We start from the raw sequence: 17,467 nt of genomic DNA on the forward strand, positions 1-17,467 counted from the left end.
TCAAGTCGATTTTACTCAGTGAGATTTCTTGAAATAAGAAAAACAGCTTGCTGAATATAATCTTAACAGACTTGTTTTAAGCAAAACGTTTGTATATTTAATCTTAAAAGAAAAACTTGTTCGTCAGAAATGTTCTTAATTCAAGAATACTGTTCAAAACATTATTTGAAATAAATTGATTCTTGATTTAGGTGAAAAATGACCAACTTTTAGATGTATGGGCTCAATACGAAGAAATTGTAACATTTACTTAAAGTAAGTGAAAGAATATGACACATTAATCTGTTAAATAGGCTTTATCACTCCCAAAAAGATGGCGAAAATTATTTGACTGGATTTAACAAAAATTATCAGATTTAGACGCTATAAATTTGCAGTGTGAAAATTAGTATAGGTCAATACAGATTTATTTTGGATTAATCATTTAGCCTATCAATTAATTAGGTTCATATTGGTGAAAAATGTGGCCCTGACCCCCATTCACCAAATATGTTTGGTCTTATTAATGTCCCGTCCCCAGAAAAAAGTGTACATGCAGGTTATGCTGTTATTTCATCCCTACCAATATTAAGGCCAAACCTACGCCCTTGCTTGAATATGGTAGCCCGGTTGTGGCTCTGTTGTATAATTAGCGTCATTAGTGGACAAACTGAAACTCCGCTCACCATTTTGGCGGTGCTCTCCGGCGTGTCATGGTCTACATCAGGGGTGTCCAAACTTTTTGCAAAGGGGGCCAAATTTGGTGTGGTAAAAATGTGGGGGGGCCGACCTTGGCTGACGTACTTTACGTAGAACCATATATTTAGCCTCCTTTTCCTTTCAGCAAGCCATTCTGTGTGTCACATTTGCTTTTTTTTTTTTTTTTTTAAATTAATCATTTCAACATTCTCGCAACTAGCATTTGTGGCGTTCTCTTTCGATTCTCGGGATCTTGCGAAATACTGCTGCTGTGAAATTAAACTAGCTTCAAGTTTCTTCAATTTCTCGCTGCGTATCTTCCCTGTAATCTTGTCGTATATGTCAGCGTGTCTTGTTTGGTAATATCGCCTCACATTAAACTCTTTAAAAACAGCGACTGTTTCTTTGCAAATGAGGCAGACACAGTTGTTGCGTATTTTAATGAAGAAATAGTCCAATTTCCACCTATCCTTGAAGCATCGGCCGTTGCAGTCAACTTTTTAGTTGTTGTTGTTGATTGTTGCCATTTTAGAAAATTGGAAGTCAAGGGTCACACGGGGTAATGTTGCTTGAAAGGCTGCTGCCTTTTAGTGGGTAAATGAGGATCAGCATTTAATGTGTAAGCTACCTCATATGCCGGTAGCAGTACTGCTGACCAATGTAATAAGTCTGTGTGCGGGCCAGACGTTATTGATCTTATGACAGAGGCTGGGGGCCAGATGAAATTTGACCACGGGCCGCATTTGGCCCCCGGGCCGCACTTTGGAAATGTCTGGTCTACATCTTCAATCCTTGGCTTTCGCTCAGTATTTATTGTTGCTTTTGAAAGCTTAGATTAGAAAAAAAAAACTATGTATATCCATCTTGTTTCTTCTGTCCTCAGGTGGTTTTGGCTAAGCAAAGCAAATGACTGTCTCTAAGGTACTAGTCACATGATCTGTTCGAAAATTAGTTTTGACTCATAATAGAAATGTACTTCTTTTGTTCATTTCATTCATTTTTTTGTATTTTTTTTTTTTTGCTTTACAACTTTTATAGATAACATTTTAACAGCAAAGTCCTAATTTTAAATTAATGTATTGGAAAGTCAGTTACAGGCAATTACATTTTCGGCCACCAGGGGGGCAATGACCCCCCCCCCCCCCCGGCGACCCCCCTTAATCTTTAATTTACATGGTGACTCTCCGAGAATACGAAAAATTTCAAATTTGCATTTGCGTCTCCATTCGAACAATGTCGCAATTACACATGAAAACGATGTAGTATTCATGCTAGGCCCTAGGGGGCAGTGCATATTTACAGGGCGACAGAGAATGATGCACTTTGACCCCACCAAGCTCCCTCAGCCCGGAAAAAAATATGCCCGCCGACTTGAAGCAATAGCATTTTTCTTTTGTTTAAAAAGGCACAAAAATTGAAACGTTCAACATATTTAATTTAAAAATATTTTTAAAACAATAAATTAAAGCAGACATTCCGCCATATTTGCTGTTTTTAATGTTTAATGTGACGTGTGCGAGTGCTGACGTTAACGGCGCGGTCTCGCGCCGCGGGAGCCTTTGTTATGCATGCCGAGGAAGCCCCTCTCAATCCCCCGCAATCAGATTCTTCCTCTTTGGAGGCAGGATTCAGAATTTTTCGTCTTCGCCGACACCATATGCACGCGAGGCGAGTCCGCTACTCAGTCATTGCGTCTTTGTGAGTCGCCATGTAAACTGCCCCTTTGAAGCACATCCAAAGAGCGCGCTTACCCGCTACTGGCAAACTTAGAACCTACAGACAACAAGTCCACAATTAATGCATTAGCCTTAAGACAGAAAATAATAACAATTGTTTATATATTCTTTGAACCTATCAAATTTCATTCTGATCCATTCACAAATAACAGCAGAGTAGCAATTTTAGCTAGTCTCCTCACCAAAAACAACAACAAAGCGAGTTAGCTCTTGAGCCCTTCCTCTGGACGGTCTAAAATGGGAAAACTGGTAAACACACGAAAAGCAATATAGTGCTTGGGTGATCGTAAATGTTACGGTAGATTTTGGTAGATTTCCTTTAACCTGAAAATCATTGTAAAAAAAAATTTTTTTTGTTTTTTAATACTTTGCTACATTTGTACCTTGTCTTAATGATGGTGGTGACATCGCTACAGTCCTTTTCTCGTTCTCCTACCTGTACAATACTAATTTGAACCTACACTGTCTTAATGGCAGTCAAGCATGCTGACTACTGAGGTACTGAGACCAGTTATGTAGCAGGTGCTGCACGTGGAGACGGTCAGAAAAAATTGATTGTTCTGGCAGCTGAAGCCAAACTGACCTATAGGCTCAGTAGTCATCATACTCAACTTTGACAGTGATGGTGAGGGTTCTAACCCGGCTTGGAGAATGGGGAAATGAGAGTGGGAGTGCAGTCATGTCGCCACCACCTTTTAAACGGTGATACTTTTATTTATATTTGAATTTTTTCAGAACAATAGTGAAAATGGTTCTCTATGTTAGTTTGTTGTTATTTTGACTGTGAACTTTTCATGCTTTTCTCTTTTTTATTCTTATATGGTGCAATTAGGCAACCACATCTACCAGTATTTTACTGTAAGTTTAATGGAGTTTATTTTTTATTATTATCATTTTTTTAAAATCACATACAGTACAGGCCAAAGTTTTGGACACATCTTCTCACTCGTGCGTTTTCTTAATTTTCATGACTATTTACATTACAAATTCTCACTAAAGGTAATAAAACTATGAATGAACACGTGTGGAATTATGTACTTAGCAAAATACGGGAAATAACTAAGAATATGTATAATATTCTAGTCTCTTTAAAGTAGCCACCCTTTGCTCTGATTACTTTTTTGCACACCCTTGCCATTCTCTTGACGAGCTTCAAGAGAGGGTCACCTAAAATGGTTTTTGACTTCAGAGGTATGCCTTTTTAGGGTTGGTTAGTGGAGTTTAGTGCTTCATCAATGGGGTTGGGACCTTATTTGTGTTGCATTGACTGAGGTGTATCCAAACCTTTGGCCTGTAATGTAGATGTGTGAAGGTTACATGTTTCAGCCATGCTTGCATTCATTTTCTCTGGCTATGTAGCCTACTACCTGAAGGTTTCCTCTCATATTCCAAAACATGCATGGGTCATCCAGGACACCCGTTCATTTTTTTCTGTACAGAAACAAATATTTTGTCATTTATCCTCTGAACCAATGCAGTGTGCACCCCACCTCCCGTCCATTGCCATCTGTGCTCCAACACATTCGTGACCCTGGTGAGTATAAGTGGGCAGGGAGAAAATATTGTAAGTATTTTTGAATAGTCATCATAATATGATAATGAAAGTGTAATGTTAAGAGAGGTAACATTAATTAAATAATCCATGTGTACAATCCTGTTACAAGGATATCGTCTCAATATTACATAAATGTATTAGTAATGTTATGAGATGGAGGTTGTAATATAGTGGATTATGTGGTTGAAGTTCCAAGACTTTGAGCCCTAAATTGGTCCCAATGGGCCTGGCAGAACCTTGCATGGCAGCAGCCACCTCTGTGTGTTGTAATATGAAAATGCATGAGAGCTTTCAATGTAAAACACCTCATGCAGTAACTTATGTCTGTGTCCGGTGCCATATGAATTAAGTTTGCTTGCTTGATATTATCGTAAACCATTAGAGAAATGTCACAAACATTTAACAGGGCAGCATGTTATTAGACTAAAGTTTGAATATCGCAAGAAGTCTTTTTTTTTTTGACAAAAACAACTGTGGAATAAAGCCAAGAGTTTATTACCTGGGTCTTTCCAAAGAAAAGGCCAAGGTAATGCTGTTCTGCAATTTTATCGTACTTATTATCATTATTATTATTAAGAAATTGAAGTACTGCAAAAGAAAAAGGGCTCAGTCTTCACATTATAACAATGGTGTCATCTTTCTCTTTATGTAGTGCAGCACATTTCTTATGTGGGATATAAGCGATACGACTGAAGATCTCTTTCGAAACTTATACAGTGGGGCAACTAAGTATTTAGTCAACCACTAATTGTGCAAGTTCTCCCACTTGAAAATAATAGAGAGGTCTGTAATTGTCAACATGGGTAAACCTCAACTATGAGAGACAGAATGTGGGAAAAAAAAAACAGAAAATCACATTGTTTGATTTTTAAAGAATTTATTTGCAAAGCATGGTGGAAAATACGTATTTGGTCAGTATCAAAAGCTCTGTTATTGCCCCCAAAAGGGTACATAACAAAGTATTGAGATGAACTTTTGGTATTGACCAAATACTTATTTTCCACCATGATTTGCAAATAAATTCTTTAAAAATCAAACAATGTGGTTTTCTGTTTTTCTTTCTACATTCTGTCTCTCATGGTTGTGGCTTACCCATGTTGACAATTACAGGCCTCTCTAATATTTTCAAGTAGGAGAACTTGCACAATTGGTGGTTGACTAAATACTTATTTGCCCCACTGTACTTGTGTACACCAGATACTACAAGAGCATTATGAACACGCTTGCCAGTTTTTCTTGTAAAGTGTTACATCTGTTAAACTTTAAAAACTGTGTTAAGATGTTAAATTCTGGTATGTATGTTAACATTTGGTGCATGTATCGTTGAGTGATAGATATCGGACTAACAAAAGATGAAACTTTCCCATGAATTTGCAAGAGAAAGTATCGCCAAATTTATGACTACAGAAGCAATGTACTTCAAGACTTTATCTGGTTCAATTGATTTTTTTTCCTTGTAACATCCAATACTGAAATGTACATTATATAGCCATCAATATGATATATCATTATATAGCCATTTATCATGAATTCTAAAACTGAAGAATGACAAATTCTTCAACACGTGTTGTATACATTCATCTGGCCAAGTGTCATCACACACACATACAAAAGATATACTTTATGCTTATGTCTTACTTACCATGTGTTTCCAGCACAAGCCATGTGCTGTGTGTATACAGGTCTTGAGCAGATCTGTTTATGAAATGTTGAGAAGATATTAAGGGCTATGTTGCAACAGGGTGAAATTTCACCAGAAATAATCTGGAATAAATTCCATCTTGAGCCTCACACGATCAATGCTAAATAAAACTGGTTCCGTGTTGATTGTAGCATACGATAAATTATAACCATCTAAACAAGGAATATTTAAACACAAAAATTGCAGCAACACCTTCTAAATTTAAGTAATGTTTCAAATGCATCCAGATATCTTGAAATATTTCTGTATCCAGAGAAATCTGGCTTTGTGTTTTCTTTCAGCTACACATTTATTTCATACATGTTCTGATACCTATCTAAGCTGACCTTACTGTTGACTGGTCGCCAGTCAATCACAGGACAGAAACAACTACAGTATTCACACTTATTTATCAAAACATAGCTTTTTATCTCAACGGAAATGTAAAATACTTGTGAAATTTTGCTGTGACGATGACTGTAGAGCACCCACTCATACACGCAAAGCTACTTTGTCTCCAGTGCTGTGTCCACTCTCCCGCCTGGTCTTGCATGCATGGCTGCTGTGTTGTCCCCTGAGGCAAACTAGCGAATCACAATTAAACTCTTTCCCTTTTCTATTTTCTTGTGACTTTCGTGCCATAATTCAGTCCTTCCTACAAATAGGCATGAAATGAAATACTGTATGTCAATGAGAAAAAAAAAAAAAAAGGAAATGTTGAGGCATGTTTCCCCATGATTCATAAGAAGTGTGACATGGGCACTGATGCTAGAATAATTACATATAGTATGCCTCACTCCATCCTACTAGTAACTGACCCACCAGTAGAGGCACTCATTTACAGTGTAGATGTATAGCTTCCCACTGTTGGGATTTGAATACTATATTGAACCTTCACCCCTGGTTCTGTGGTAAGGACAGATTAATGTTGATGATTCAATCAATGCATTTTTTTCAACCTGAGAAGAAAAGAACTGTAGTTCCACTGATTATTATTTATATTTTCTAACCTTACAAGATATAATGCCTTATATGTTTTCCTTATACAGAGGCAGAATATGACGAATATGTACGGATTACACTTTTGTTCTTTTGTGTGCATTTCTGATAAATAAATGTTCTAACATATACATTTGATGAGAGCAATTGTTCATACATAATTAACTCTGAAATACATTTGATGAGAGCAATTGTTCATACATAATTAACTATGAATTATTGTTTGCCAAAGTTACGAGCTAATGTGAATGTAGCATCAGTGGGCGGTGATATTGTTGTCCAATCAATGGTCGTCAAAAGAGACACGTCGAAACTGTCAAAGAAACATGGCGGTCTCCTGTGAATATACAACACAGCTGCACGTCTAGACGTTTTTCGAGCGAAACCTGACAATGGTGGGCATGATAATGACTTAATAACACATATCTTACTTTGATAATTTTATCTTAAATGTGACAGAAAAGCCGTCAAGTAAATAGATCGTTGTTGCTCTAATATGGTGAAAGTAAAACTTCCACTGCCATCTGCTGACTTGTTTTGTTCTACTACAGATTGTTGATTCAAATGCCTTCGAGCCACGAGACTTCCTCCGTGTGAGAGGACCTCTGGAGCTCAAATGTCTCCTGGACAGCTCCGATGGTATGATGCAACATCATTAAATATTACAGAAATAGCTGTTTTTAGTTAAACGGGCGGTTTCTGTCGAATGGTGTGTTCACGACTAAATGGAAGCTATAATGCTATTTTATAAATCATTCGTTATCATTGAATGATCACTGCCAGTCAAAAGGTATTGGATGTCCATCGCTGTCAATGGCAACTAATGTGCTAATGAAAATATGCACTATGCTGTTGTAATTGGATGGATGAGTAAAGACATATCAACTATAAGAAGAAACTGTCCTCTTCATCAACCATCTACTTTTTAAAAACAGTCTCAATGTGTATAATTTTAATGAACTGGGTCCATTTTTCTTCTAGTGACACGAATGCAAGAAGCCATATCAAGAACATTTGAGAACCTACGCTCTCATGTGAAGTCTGACTCCTGTGTCCTGAAAGTCCAGGACAGCCCAATTATTATCTGGCCGAATAAAAGTGTTCACGTGACGCCGAAAGAAATAACTGCAAGCACATTGTGTGAAGAGTTACATAAATGGATACAGTAAGTAATTATTGTTTTCTGACACAGAATGTAGTCCATTCTCTTTTCAGGCGTGAAAATCTCTCACCTTCCGGCGAAATTCGCCGTTTTGAAATCAAAAAGGGTGACCTACGTGAATTGTGTAGGTCAGAGGAGAATGTTTTTAAGGGGAGGGGGGGTCGGGAGATTTTTTTTTAATGTCGGGCGCTTGGTATTCAAGCGGGGAAAGCGGCACAAAGCCAAAAAAGCACACCAGAGTGGCCAAAACATTTACTTATTTCAACGAAACAAAGGATGGTACACTGTTGTGTCCTGTCTCTTCAATGCCAAGCTTGGCTGCACGTCGGCCGTGAATGAACACCTAAAGCGCCGTCACCCAGTTGTAATTTTGAAAGACGACAGGAGACAGTTACAAGCTGGCAGATCGTAAGTCCATCTAACTAACTGACAACATCTTTTATTGAAGTTGCTAAACCTGTCGTGATATGCAATGAGTCCATTTATGGCATGGTAAATAAAAATGAGAGCGGTAATTGTCACGGCTGCGTTTTATCGCCGCATGCGTGCATATTCTCGTGTGTGCATGTATTGTACACGTGCACGTTGATGGCATACATACAAAATAAGGAAACACGTATATTAAACACTGTAAACGTTAGCATTGCTACATTGAAGCTAATGGGGAAAAAAAGAAAACCTACTTTAGCCTGCTATAAAACATTGGCAGTCTTCCCCAAAACGCAAACATGCGGTTAAAAGGTGACACTTCAAACATGGAAAATCGCTGGTTAACAGCATTTGCAAACAAAAAAAAATGGGGGGGAAAAAATTGATTACTGATACCACATGCAATGACAAAAAGAGTAAAGTTTACGGTTAGCGGTTTAGCGAACGTACTTCCGGTGAACATTTCAAAATAAAAGCATGTCATGTTTGTCATATAAAGATTTAAGGAGTTAATCCCACATACTTCAGAATTCAGATTCTACAGTAAGAGTAGCTTTAAAATGACACCTTTTATGAAAAAGCTGATTGGCAATGAATAATTATTATACTACTATTAGTAGAGCATATACTATAATATTAGTGCTAGATATTTTTCAAAGAATTGTTTTTAATCATATTGGAAAGACAAAGTCAATCTTCTGAATCTGTTTACATTCCATTCTTTTGCACTAGTTAATGCTATCAGCATTTGACCTCATTGTTTATTTGTGATTTATTGTTGTTAATTTACGTGTTTATTTGTACTTTAATAAAGAATTTAAGTGTTCCAAAGTGAATTTGTTAATTAATAAGCGTCATCAAAAATGTCATTGCTAAATTAGTTGAAAAAGAGGGGGGGGTTATTAGATTAGTCAACTAATCGTAAAAATAATCGCCTGAGTAATCGGGAGAAAATTAGTCGTTTGGGACAGCTCTTGTTGTACAGTGTACCGGAACATATTTCCTCCACACCCTTCTCACCGTTTTAACCCCTGACCTATTTTCATGCCTGTCTTTTATTCACATTTCAGGACAGAAGGGCAAGAGACAGGAGACAAAAAGTCAGCAAAGAAGAAGGGCAAAAAAAGCTCTTCATCTGTATGTTCATCATATTTTTGTTGCAATAGTTAAATAATAAGATTACATTGAATTCAAGTTTGCCATTACATGTCACAATCATTACATTTTGTGCCATTTAGAGAGTAATCAGCCTTAACCTGATGATGGAAGTGACAACGTTAGGTCCCCTCCCTGCACCCATCCTCTGCAGGACCATCCAGAAGTCCCACTTCCTGTCTACAACACTTCCTTTAGACTGTGTCATCTATATCCGCTCCACGGACACGATCAAAGAGTAATCATAACAACTAAAATATTCATTGTTTCAATGAACCAAGTAAAACTTTCAATTTAAGATTTGTTATCTAATTATGCAGTGCCTGTGACTGTCTGATGGAGGCCCTTACACAACAGCTGCATGAGATGGAGCGAGAGATGCTGTGCCACATGAAGGGGATGATGATGTTTGTCCCGGAGCCTTTTCACTTCCTGCTTCCAGATCCCAAAGGACTGGTGACAGCTGTCTATCCTGCGGGGGTGCCCGACAGCCAGCTAGAGGGCCAGCGTAAGGTATGTCCATAAGAAGCCGTTTCAGTGGTATTTTTTTTGTTATTGTATTTTTTGTTTTGCATGTTATGTAGAGTACAGATGTCATGACTGTGTTTTTTTATTCACTACATTGCTATTGAGTGAATTTTTTCTTAGAAAACATGTTTTAAAAATACACAAATTCACATTTTCATTAATATAAATTGTAAAAGATGGCTGAGTGTGGTTATGGGATAATTTCAACTTGTATCTGAATGCACCACGGCATTACATTTTGTACCTGCTTTATGTTGGACCAGCCATGTTCTCTACAGTGTGTTTGTTGTGTGTACAATCTAATCTGTTGCTGTTGGAAGAAAAAAGTCCATTGAAAAGAAAATCTGAATTGACTCATAGCTTAAAATGTATTAATCAGGCGTGAAAATCTTTCACTTTTCGGTGAAATTTGCCGTTTTGAAGTCAAAAAGGGTGACCTACGTGAATTGTGTAGATCCGAGGAGAAAATTTTTAGGTTGGTGGGTCGTAAGTCCATCTAACTCACTAACGACATGTTTTATTGAAGTTTCTAAGCCTGTCGCATTGCTGATATGCAATGAGTCCATTTATCGCAAGGTAAATAAAAATGAGGGCGGTAATTTTCCCAGCTGCGTTTTATCACTGTGTGCGTGCATGCGTGCATGCATTTGTGGGTGCATGTAGATGACATATAAGACTCCTTTTCGCAGATGTTTATTACTCATCAGCACGACGTAGAATTACAGTTCAGACATACAAAATAAGGAAACGCATCTATATTAAACACTGTACGTTAGCATTGCTACATTGAGACTAATGGGGGAAAAAAAACAACCTACTTTAGCTTGCTATAAAACATTGGCAGTCTTCTCCAAAACACAAACTTGCGCTTAAAAGGTGACACTTCAAACATGAAAAATCACCGGTTAACAGCATTTGCTAATGAAAAGAAAAAATCTATTCATGACACCACAAGCAATGACGAAAAGTGCTTTTTTGCGAACTGTAAAGCTTACGGTTAGCGGTTTAGCGAACGTACCTCCGGTGAACATTTCAAAAATAAAAGCACGTCATGTTCGTCAAATAAATAACGATTTCCGGAGTTAATCCCACATACTTCAGAATTAATACTATAATACTACAGAATTCAGATTCTACACTAAGTATAGCTTTAAAATGACACCCTTTATGAAAAATATGATTGGCAATGAATAATTATTATAATTATTATATATGCTATATATTTTTTTAAAGAATTGTTTTGAATAATGTTGGAAAGGCAAAGTCAGTGTTCTGTATCTGTTTACATTCCATTCTTTTGCACTAGTAAATGCTAACAGCATTTTGACCTTATTGTTTATGTGTGATTAGTATTGTTATTTACATGTTTATTTGTACTTTCATAAAGAATTTGTGTTCCAAAATGTTTTTGTGAACTAATATGCATCAACAAAATTTCATTGCTAAGTTAGTAGAAAACAAATTGTCAGATTGGTCGACTAATCGTAAAAATAGTCGGCTGACTCATCGGGAGAAAATTAGTTGTTTGGGACAGCCCTAGTGTACCGGAAAATATTTCCTCCACACCCTTCTCACCTTTTTAACCCCTGACCCATTTTCATGCCTGATTAATGTCGAACATTTTCCTTTCATTTTTTACCCTCAACCCGTACTTGAGTAGAAGCTGCACGAGCGCTTTGAACTACCAGAGGACAGGCCCTATTTTAGAAGAGCCAACGCTTATCACTTCCCGAATGAACCCTACAAAGACGGTTACCTCCGAAACCCTCACCTCGCCCTCACGCATCCTACATTGGACGACGGAAAGGTAAAGCCTTTTAAGTATTTACTAGTATGCTCTCTAGAACGGCAGTCATGATGATTGCTGTGTTTTAGGTGTACTTGGTACAGGGGCTGTATAGTTACCACCACTACATGCAGGACCGTATGGACGACAACGGCTGGGGCTGCGCTTATCGCTCCCTGCAGACAATCTGCTCTTGGTTCCAACAGCAGGGTTATGTGGAGAGGGCCGTTCCCACACACAAGGAGATTCAGCAGGTGACATTCATGCAATGGAATCATATTTTTATTAGTGCAAAAACTTCATGGACTCCCATTGTAGTTCATTTGTTTATATAATTTTTAGGCATTAGTGGATGTTGGGGACAAACAAGCGTCATTTGTGGGGTCCCGTCAGTGGATTGGCTCTTTCGAGGTTCACGCAGTCCTCAACCAACTCCTTGAGGTCACGTCTAAGATCTTGTTTGTGAGGTTTGTATGCCTTGGAACCTGTCTGCTAGATTCATATTATAGATGTAAGTAACTTGTACTTTCAGTCAGGGCTCAGAGATGGCATCCAAAGGCAGAGAACTGGCCAACCACTTCCTGTATGAAGGGACACCTGTGATGATTGGTGGGATCTCTACTTTACGGTTGAAACCTGTTTTAAGATACAGTACTGTATATGCTTATCGGACACTTAATTATCACAAGAACACCTATAATTATTCAGCGATGTTTTTTTTTTTAAATTTCAAATATATTTTTTTGTAAATGCTTTATATAAGTGGATCATTCTCTGAAAACAGTGTATTACAAAGTGAGTACACCCCTCGCATTTCTGCAGATATTTAAGTATATCTTTTCATGGGACAACACTGACAAAATGACACTTTGACACAATGAAAAGTAGTCTGTGTGCAGCTTATATAATAGAGTTGATTTATTTTCCCCTCAAAATAACTCAAAATATAGCCATTAATATCATAACCCCTGGCAACAAAATTGAGTACACCGCATGGGAACTTCGTACATCCCTAAATGTCCAAATTGAGTTCTGCTTGTCATTTTCCCTCCAAAATGTCATGTGACTTGTTACAGGAGTACTGTCAGCATTGCTGCAGAGATTGAAGAGTTGGGTCGGAAGGGGTCATTCCCCACACTTATCTTTGTTCTCCTCACCTGGTCGCCGCAACACATGCTTGAGACCATCGGAACAAAACAAAAAAAAAATCTTCGTCTCATCAGACCATAGGACATGGTTCCAGTAATCCATGTGCTTTGACATGTCTTCAGCAAACTGTTTGCGGGCTTCCTTGCGTACCGTCTTCAGAAGAGGCTTCCTCCTGGGGTGACAACCATGCACACCAATGTAGAGTACAGCGTATGGTCTGAGCACTAACAGGCTGATCCCCCACCTCTTCAATTTCTGCAGCAATGCTGACAGCACTCCTGTAACCAGTCACATGACATGTTGGAGGGAAAATGAAGAGCAGTACTGAATTTGGACATTTAGGAATGTACGTAGTTCCCATGCGGTGTACTCAATTTTGTTTCCAGGGGTTATGATATTCATGGCTATATTTTGAGTTATTTTGAGGGGAAAATAAATTAACTCTATTTTCTAAGCTGCACACTGACTACTTCATTGTGTCAAAATGTCATTTTGTCAGTGTTGTCCCATGAAAAGATAAAATTAAATATCTGCAGAAATGCGAGGGGTGTACTCACTTTGTGATACACTGTATATGTGTGTGTTAAAAATCAGTCTCCTTAATATTCACTTTTAAAATCCATTAATTTGTTTTTTTAAGTACTTTAAGTAATTCAAAGCACTAAAATCCCTTTTCCCTCCACTTTTTGAATTGAACTACTAAACTGAATTATTGGTATATTTTCATATGAGTAAAATGTATTCGGATGCATCCGTATGTTGAAAATATTAAATTGTGTTCCCTATCTCTTGAAGGTGGCGGCGTTTTAGCTCACACCATCCTGGGCGTCGCTTGGAGCGAGACCACTGGGCAGATTCGCTTCCTCATCCTGGACCCGCATTACACAGGCTCGGAGGACTTGCAGGTCATCACAGAGAAGGTTGGTAGGAAAGGGGACTTTGCTACATATTTCTAGAAGACATTGTTGACTTTGATTTGGTGTCTCTTGTGTTTTCTTCAGGGTTGGTGCGGCTGGAAAGGACCTGAGTTTTGGGATCAAACTGCATATTATAATATGTGTCTTCCCCAGAGGCCAAAAGTAATTTGATGTACAGGCATGATAACTAACAACAAAACAAAACCATAAATCAGCATCAGGCTTTGACTCATCAGAAAGCACTTTTCTCCATCACACAAAATTTCGTGGCCACTTCATTGGGTACCTGAGGTGTAGTCTAATAAGAGCCAATCTAAAAACTGGGATCTACAAAGATAATTTTCTCCCAGTAGATCTTATTTTTCAATAAGTCAAAGATATTCATTCATTAGTAATCATCTGCCAGTAGTCTACACTTGAAACATTTTAACACAATGAATCCTTAAAAATTCACAATATTAAGTCATTCACCTAGTAGCATATTTTTAAAATCACTTTAAAAAAAAAAAACTTTAGGGATACTCAGAAATACTTGAATCACATTGTCTTGTAACGTTGCTAATAGTCTCAATTTTATCAAATAATTTCTATATCATGTATGAATCATAGTGTCTTAAATTGAAAAAATAGACTGCTATTGTTGGTCATAACAATCCCGAGAAACATCAAATCTACTCTGCTGTGCACCCAAACTTCCGTGGTGGAATGCAAAAGGCTGACTTGTCGGTGGAAGGTTTGCTTTTTCTCAATGAATTATAAATACAGTAAGCAGTAAATTCAATTTCTGAACGACAGTTCACGAAAGTGGGTTGATGAGATGTCAGAACATGATTACGATCAAAGGTAGCGATATATGCAACCATTTATTAAAAGAGTATCGGCAGAATTGATGTAACTCTGCTGTATGGCCAAATGTCGATGAGTTGACCTGACTGCACTGCTACAGTAATTCTTCATCAGCTTCAGATTTGTTGTTGTCTGACTGCACATGTGTATGCCAAGCTGTAATCATGTTTACTGTACTGTATTTTTCAAGATACAGAAATGTTTGAGGGTTTTTGAAATGCTTTAAAAGTATTTTGCCATCTTAGTTTGTGGTATATTTATTGCTTAAATTATATATAAAAAAATTGGTTGTAATTACTTTTCCTGTCAAAAGTATTGGAAATTGGAATTATGCATAGTCTATATAATACACAAATCACAAATTTTATATGATCCTCTCATTAGATACAGTACTTTTAATATTGTGGCTGACATGTTTCATCTCAACAATTAAATCTATCCGTCAAATTGCTCCCATTTCTACAAATAGATGATGCGATCTTAGTGAAATCATTCAACAGATGCTTTCATTTGAGCGACAGGTAATCGTTACCTAACTTGATGCAACATACAATATTAGGGCTGTCCCAAACGACTAATTTTCTCCCGATTAGTCAGCCGACTATTTTTACGATTAGTCGACTAATCTAATAATTTTAAAAAAAAAACATTTAATGTTGTTTTTGTTTACTAATTTAGCAATGAAATTTTTGTTGACGCTTATCAATTCACAAAAAACATATTGGAACACTTAAATTATTTATTAAAGTACAAATAAACACATAAATAATAATAAATCACAAATAAACAATTAGTTCAAATGCTGATAGAATTTACTAGTGTAGCATCCCTGATTGAAAAGGTGGTCTCTTAAACTGATGGTTTACAACTTTTATTCCATCCTTGATGTAATCACACTGTAAGAGCTATGGTGCACACAAATAAAACAACACAATAAGAAATTAACAAAAACTTTTCACCTTTTTCCTTTTAAACCTTATTTATATATCAGTGAATTGCCTTTACCTTAATTTATTACCTTATCATTGACAATCTCTCCCTTGAGTGCAATCACTGTATATACTGTATATATTTATGACCTTTTAACCTTATATAATTTTCTATACCATAAAATAAACCATAACATGAAATAAACCTTTCAGTTAGCAATACTAATAGCACTTATAGGCCCATTGTCAATGAAACGTTATTATTCAGTAAGGCGACAGCACCCTCTGGTGTACGAAAAAAAGAAGAAAAAAATTACAAACGGTGACGGCGCTTGAGGTGTTTATTCACGGCTGACCTGCCGCCAAGCTTGGCATTTAACAGACAGGACAGAAGAGTGTACCCTCCGTTGTTTCTTTGAAATAAGTCAATGTTTTGGACACTCTGGTGCGCTTTTTTTGGGTTTGTGCCGCTTCCCCCGCTTGCATACAGAGCATCCGACATTCTGAACTTTCCACGCATGTATTTTTTTTTAACCCTTCATTAACCGTCGACGGGATGTTGTGCTCGTCGACGGATTTACGTCATCGATGACGTCGACTATGTCGACTAGTCGGGACAGCTCTATACAATATACTACACTGTCCATGTAAAGTATTAAACAACTGCAATATTTGTTTTCTCACCAGGCACAGGGTTGTGTGTGAACTGTTTTGTAATAACCATTTTACTAAAACAATTTTTGGAACGTTTGCTTTTATTGGTTAAAAATAATTTGTGGCCCAAGAAGCTAAATAATACATATAATGTAAAACAACAAAATTCAAAAATGGTGTCTTTGTAGTAGTACACAGTAATATGCCAAAGAATCACCAAAAAGAAATACAAATGAAATTTACAACATTTGAAATGCTCAATAATATAAATCATATCAGAATATAGATTGAACCTATCAGGCATAAATCCAGTTTAAAAATATTTTTAATACAGAAAAGTACACATTTTACCTTTCATGCACAGGACATTTTTGTTGTTGTTGTTTCTTTTTCCCTTCCTGCTGGGGGGTTTGGAACAGGGAATTAATTGTATTAATTGTTATCTGATTTTTATTCCTGATGTACACTCCTTTAATTTACTTTTAATCAATCCTCTATCATTGTAAATTTGTAGTTCATATCCGTTTTATTATATATATATATGTGTGTGTGTGTGTGTGTGTGTGTGTGTGTGTGTGTGTGTGTGTATCTATGTATATATATATATATATATATTTGTGTATATACAGTGCCTTGCAAAAGTATTCGGCCCCCTTGAACCTTGCAACCTTTCGCCACATTTCAGGCTTCAAACATAAAGATATAAAATTTTAATTTTTTGTCAAGAATCAACAACAAGTGGGACACAATCGTGAAGTGGAACAAAATTTATTGGATAATTTAAACTTTTTTTAACAAAAAACTGAAAAGTGGGGCGTGCAATATTATTCGGCCCCCTTGCGTTAATACTTTGTAGCGCCACCTTTTGCTCCAATTACAGCTGCAAGTCGCTTGGGGTATGTTTCTATCAGTTTTGCACATCGAGAGACTGACATTCTTGCCCATTCTTCCTTGCAAAACAGCTCGAGCTCAGTGAGGTTGGATGGAGAGTGATTGTGAACAGCAGTCTTCAGCTCTTTCCACAGATTCTCGATTGGATTCAGGTCTGGACTTTGACTTGGCCATTCTAACACCTGGATACGTTTATTTCTGAACCATTCCATTGTAGATTTGGCTTTATGTTTTGGATCATTGTCCTGTTGGAAGATAAATCTCCGTCCCAGTCTCAGGTCTAGTGCAGATACCAACAGGTTTTCTTCCAGAATGTTCCTGTATTTGGCTGCATCCACCTTCCCGTCAATTTTAACCATCTTCCCTGTCCCT

The 17,467-nt window shown here is 37.2% G+C and overlaps 1 protein-coding gene across 2 annotated transcripts; it reads left to right on the forward strand.

Moving 5' to 3' along the window:
- The first annotated feature begins 6,930 nt into the window (after positions 1-6,930).
- On the forward strand, positions 6,931-16,747 carry ufsp2 (ufm1-specific peptidase 2). Of its 2 annotated transcripts, XM_057843558.1 has the most exons (12): positions 6,931-7,044; positions 7,201-7,288; positions 7,631-7,814; positions 9,311-9,377; positions 9,479-9,633; positions 9,716-9,908; positions 11,584-11,730; positions 11,799-11,963; positions 12,052-12,176; positions 12,242-12,318; positions 13,654-13,778; positions 13,860-16,744. In XM_057843558.1, the coding sequence occupies exons 1-12, from the start codon at positions 7,042-7,044 to the stop codon at positions 13,944-13,946; spliced, it is 1,416 nt and encodes a 471-aa protein (XP_057699541.1). In that variant the 5' UTR covers positions 6,931-7,041; the 3' UTR covers positions 13,947-16,744. The 2 variants fall into 2 exon arrangements, with proteins under 2 accessions (XP_057699541.1, XP_057699543.1); XM_057843560.1 differs by lacking the exon at positions 7,201-7,288 and having other exon boundaries at positions 6,955-7,044; positions 13,860-16,747.
- Positions 16,748-17,467: the final 720 nt, after the last annotated feature.

The sequence above is a fragment of the Corythoichthys intestinalis genome, chromosome 8 (genome assembly GCF_030265065.1).
Source record: "Corythoichthys intestinalis isolate RoL2023-P3 chromosome 8, ASM3026506v1, whole genome shotgun sequence".
NCBI classification, from domain to species: domain Eukaryota; kingdom Metazoa; phylum Chordata; class Actinopteri; order Syngnathiformes; family Syngnathidae; genus Corythoichthys; species Corythoichthys intestinalis.

Excerpts from the sequence above, each read along its gene's own strand:
- ufsp2 (XM_057843558.1), top strand. Across the intron at positions 11,731-11,798 it reads CTACATTGGACGACGGAAAG|GTGTACTTGGTACAGGGGCT; the intron begins GTAAAGCCTTTT and ends GCTGTGTTTTAG. Across the intron at positions 12,177-12,241 it reads TCTAAGATCTTGTTTGTGAG|TCAGGGCTCAGAGATGGCAT; the intron begins GTTTGTATGCCT and ends TTGTACTTTCAG.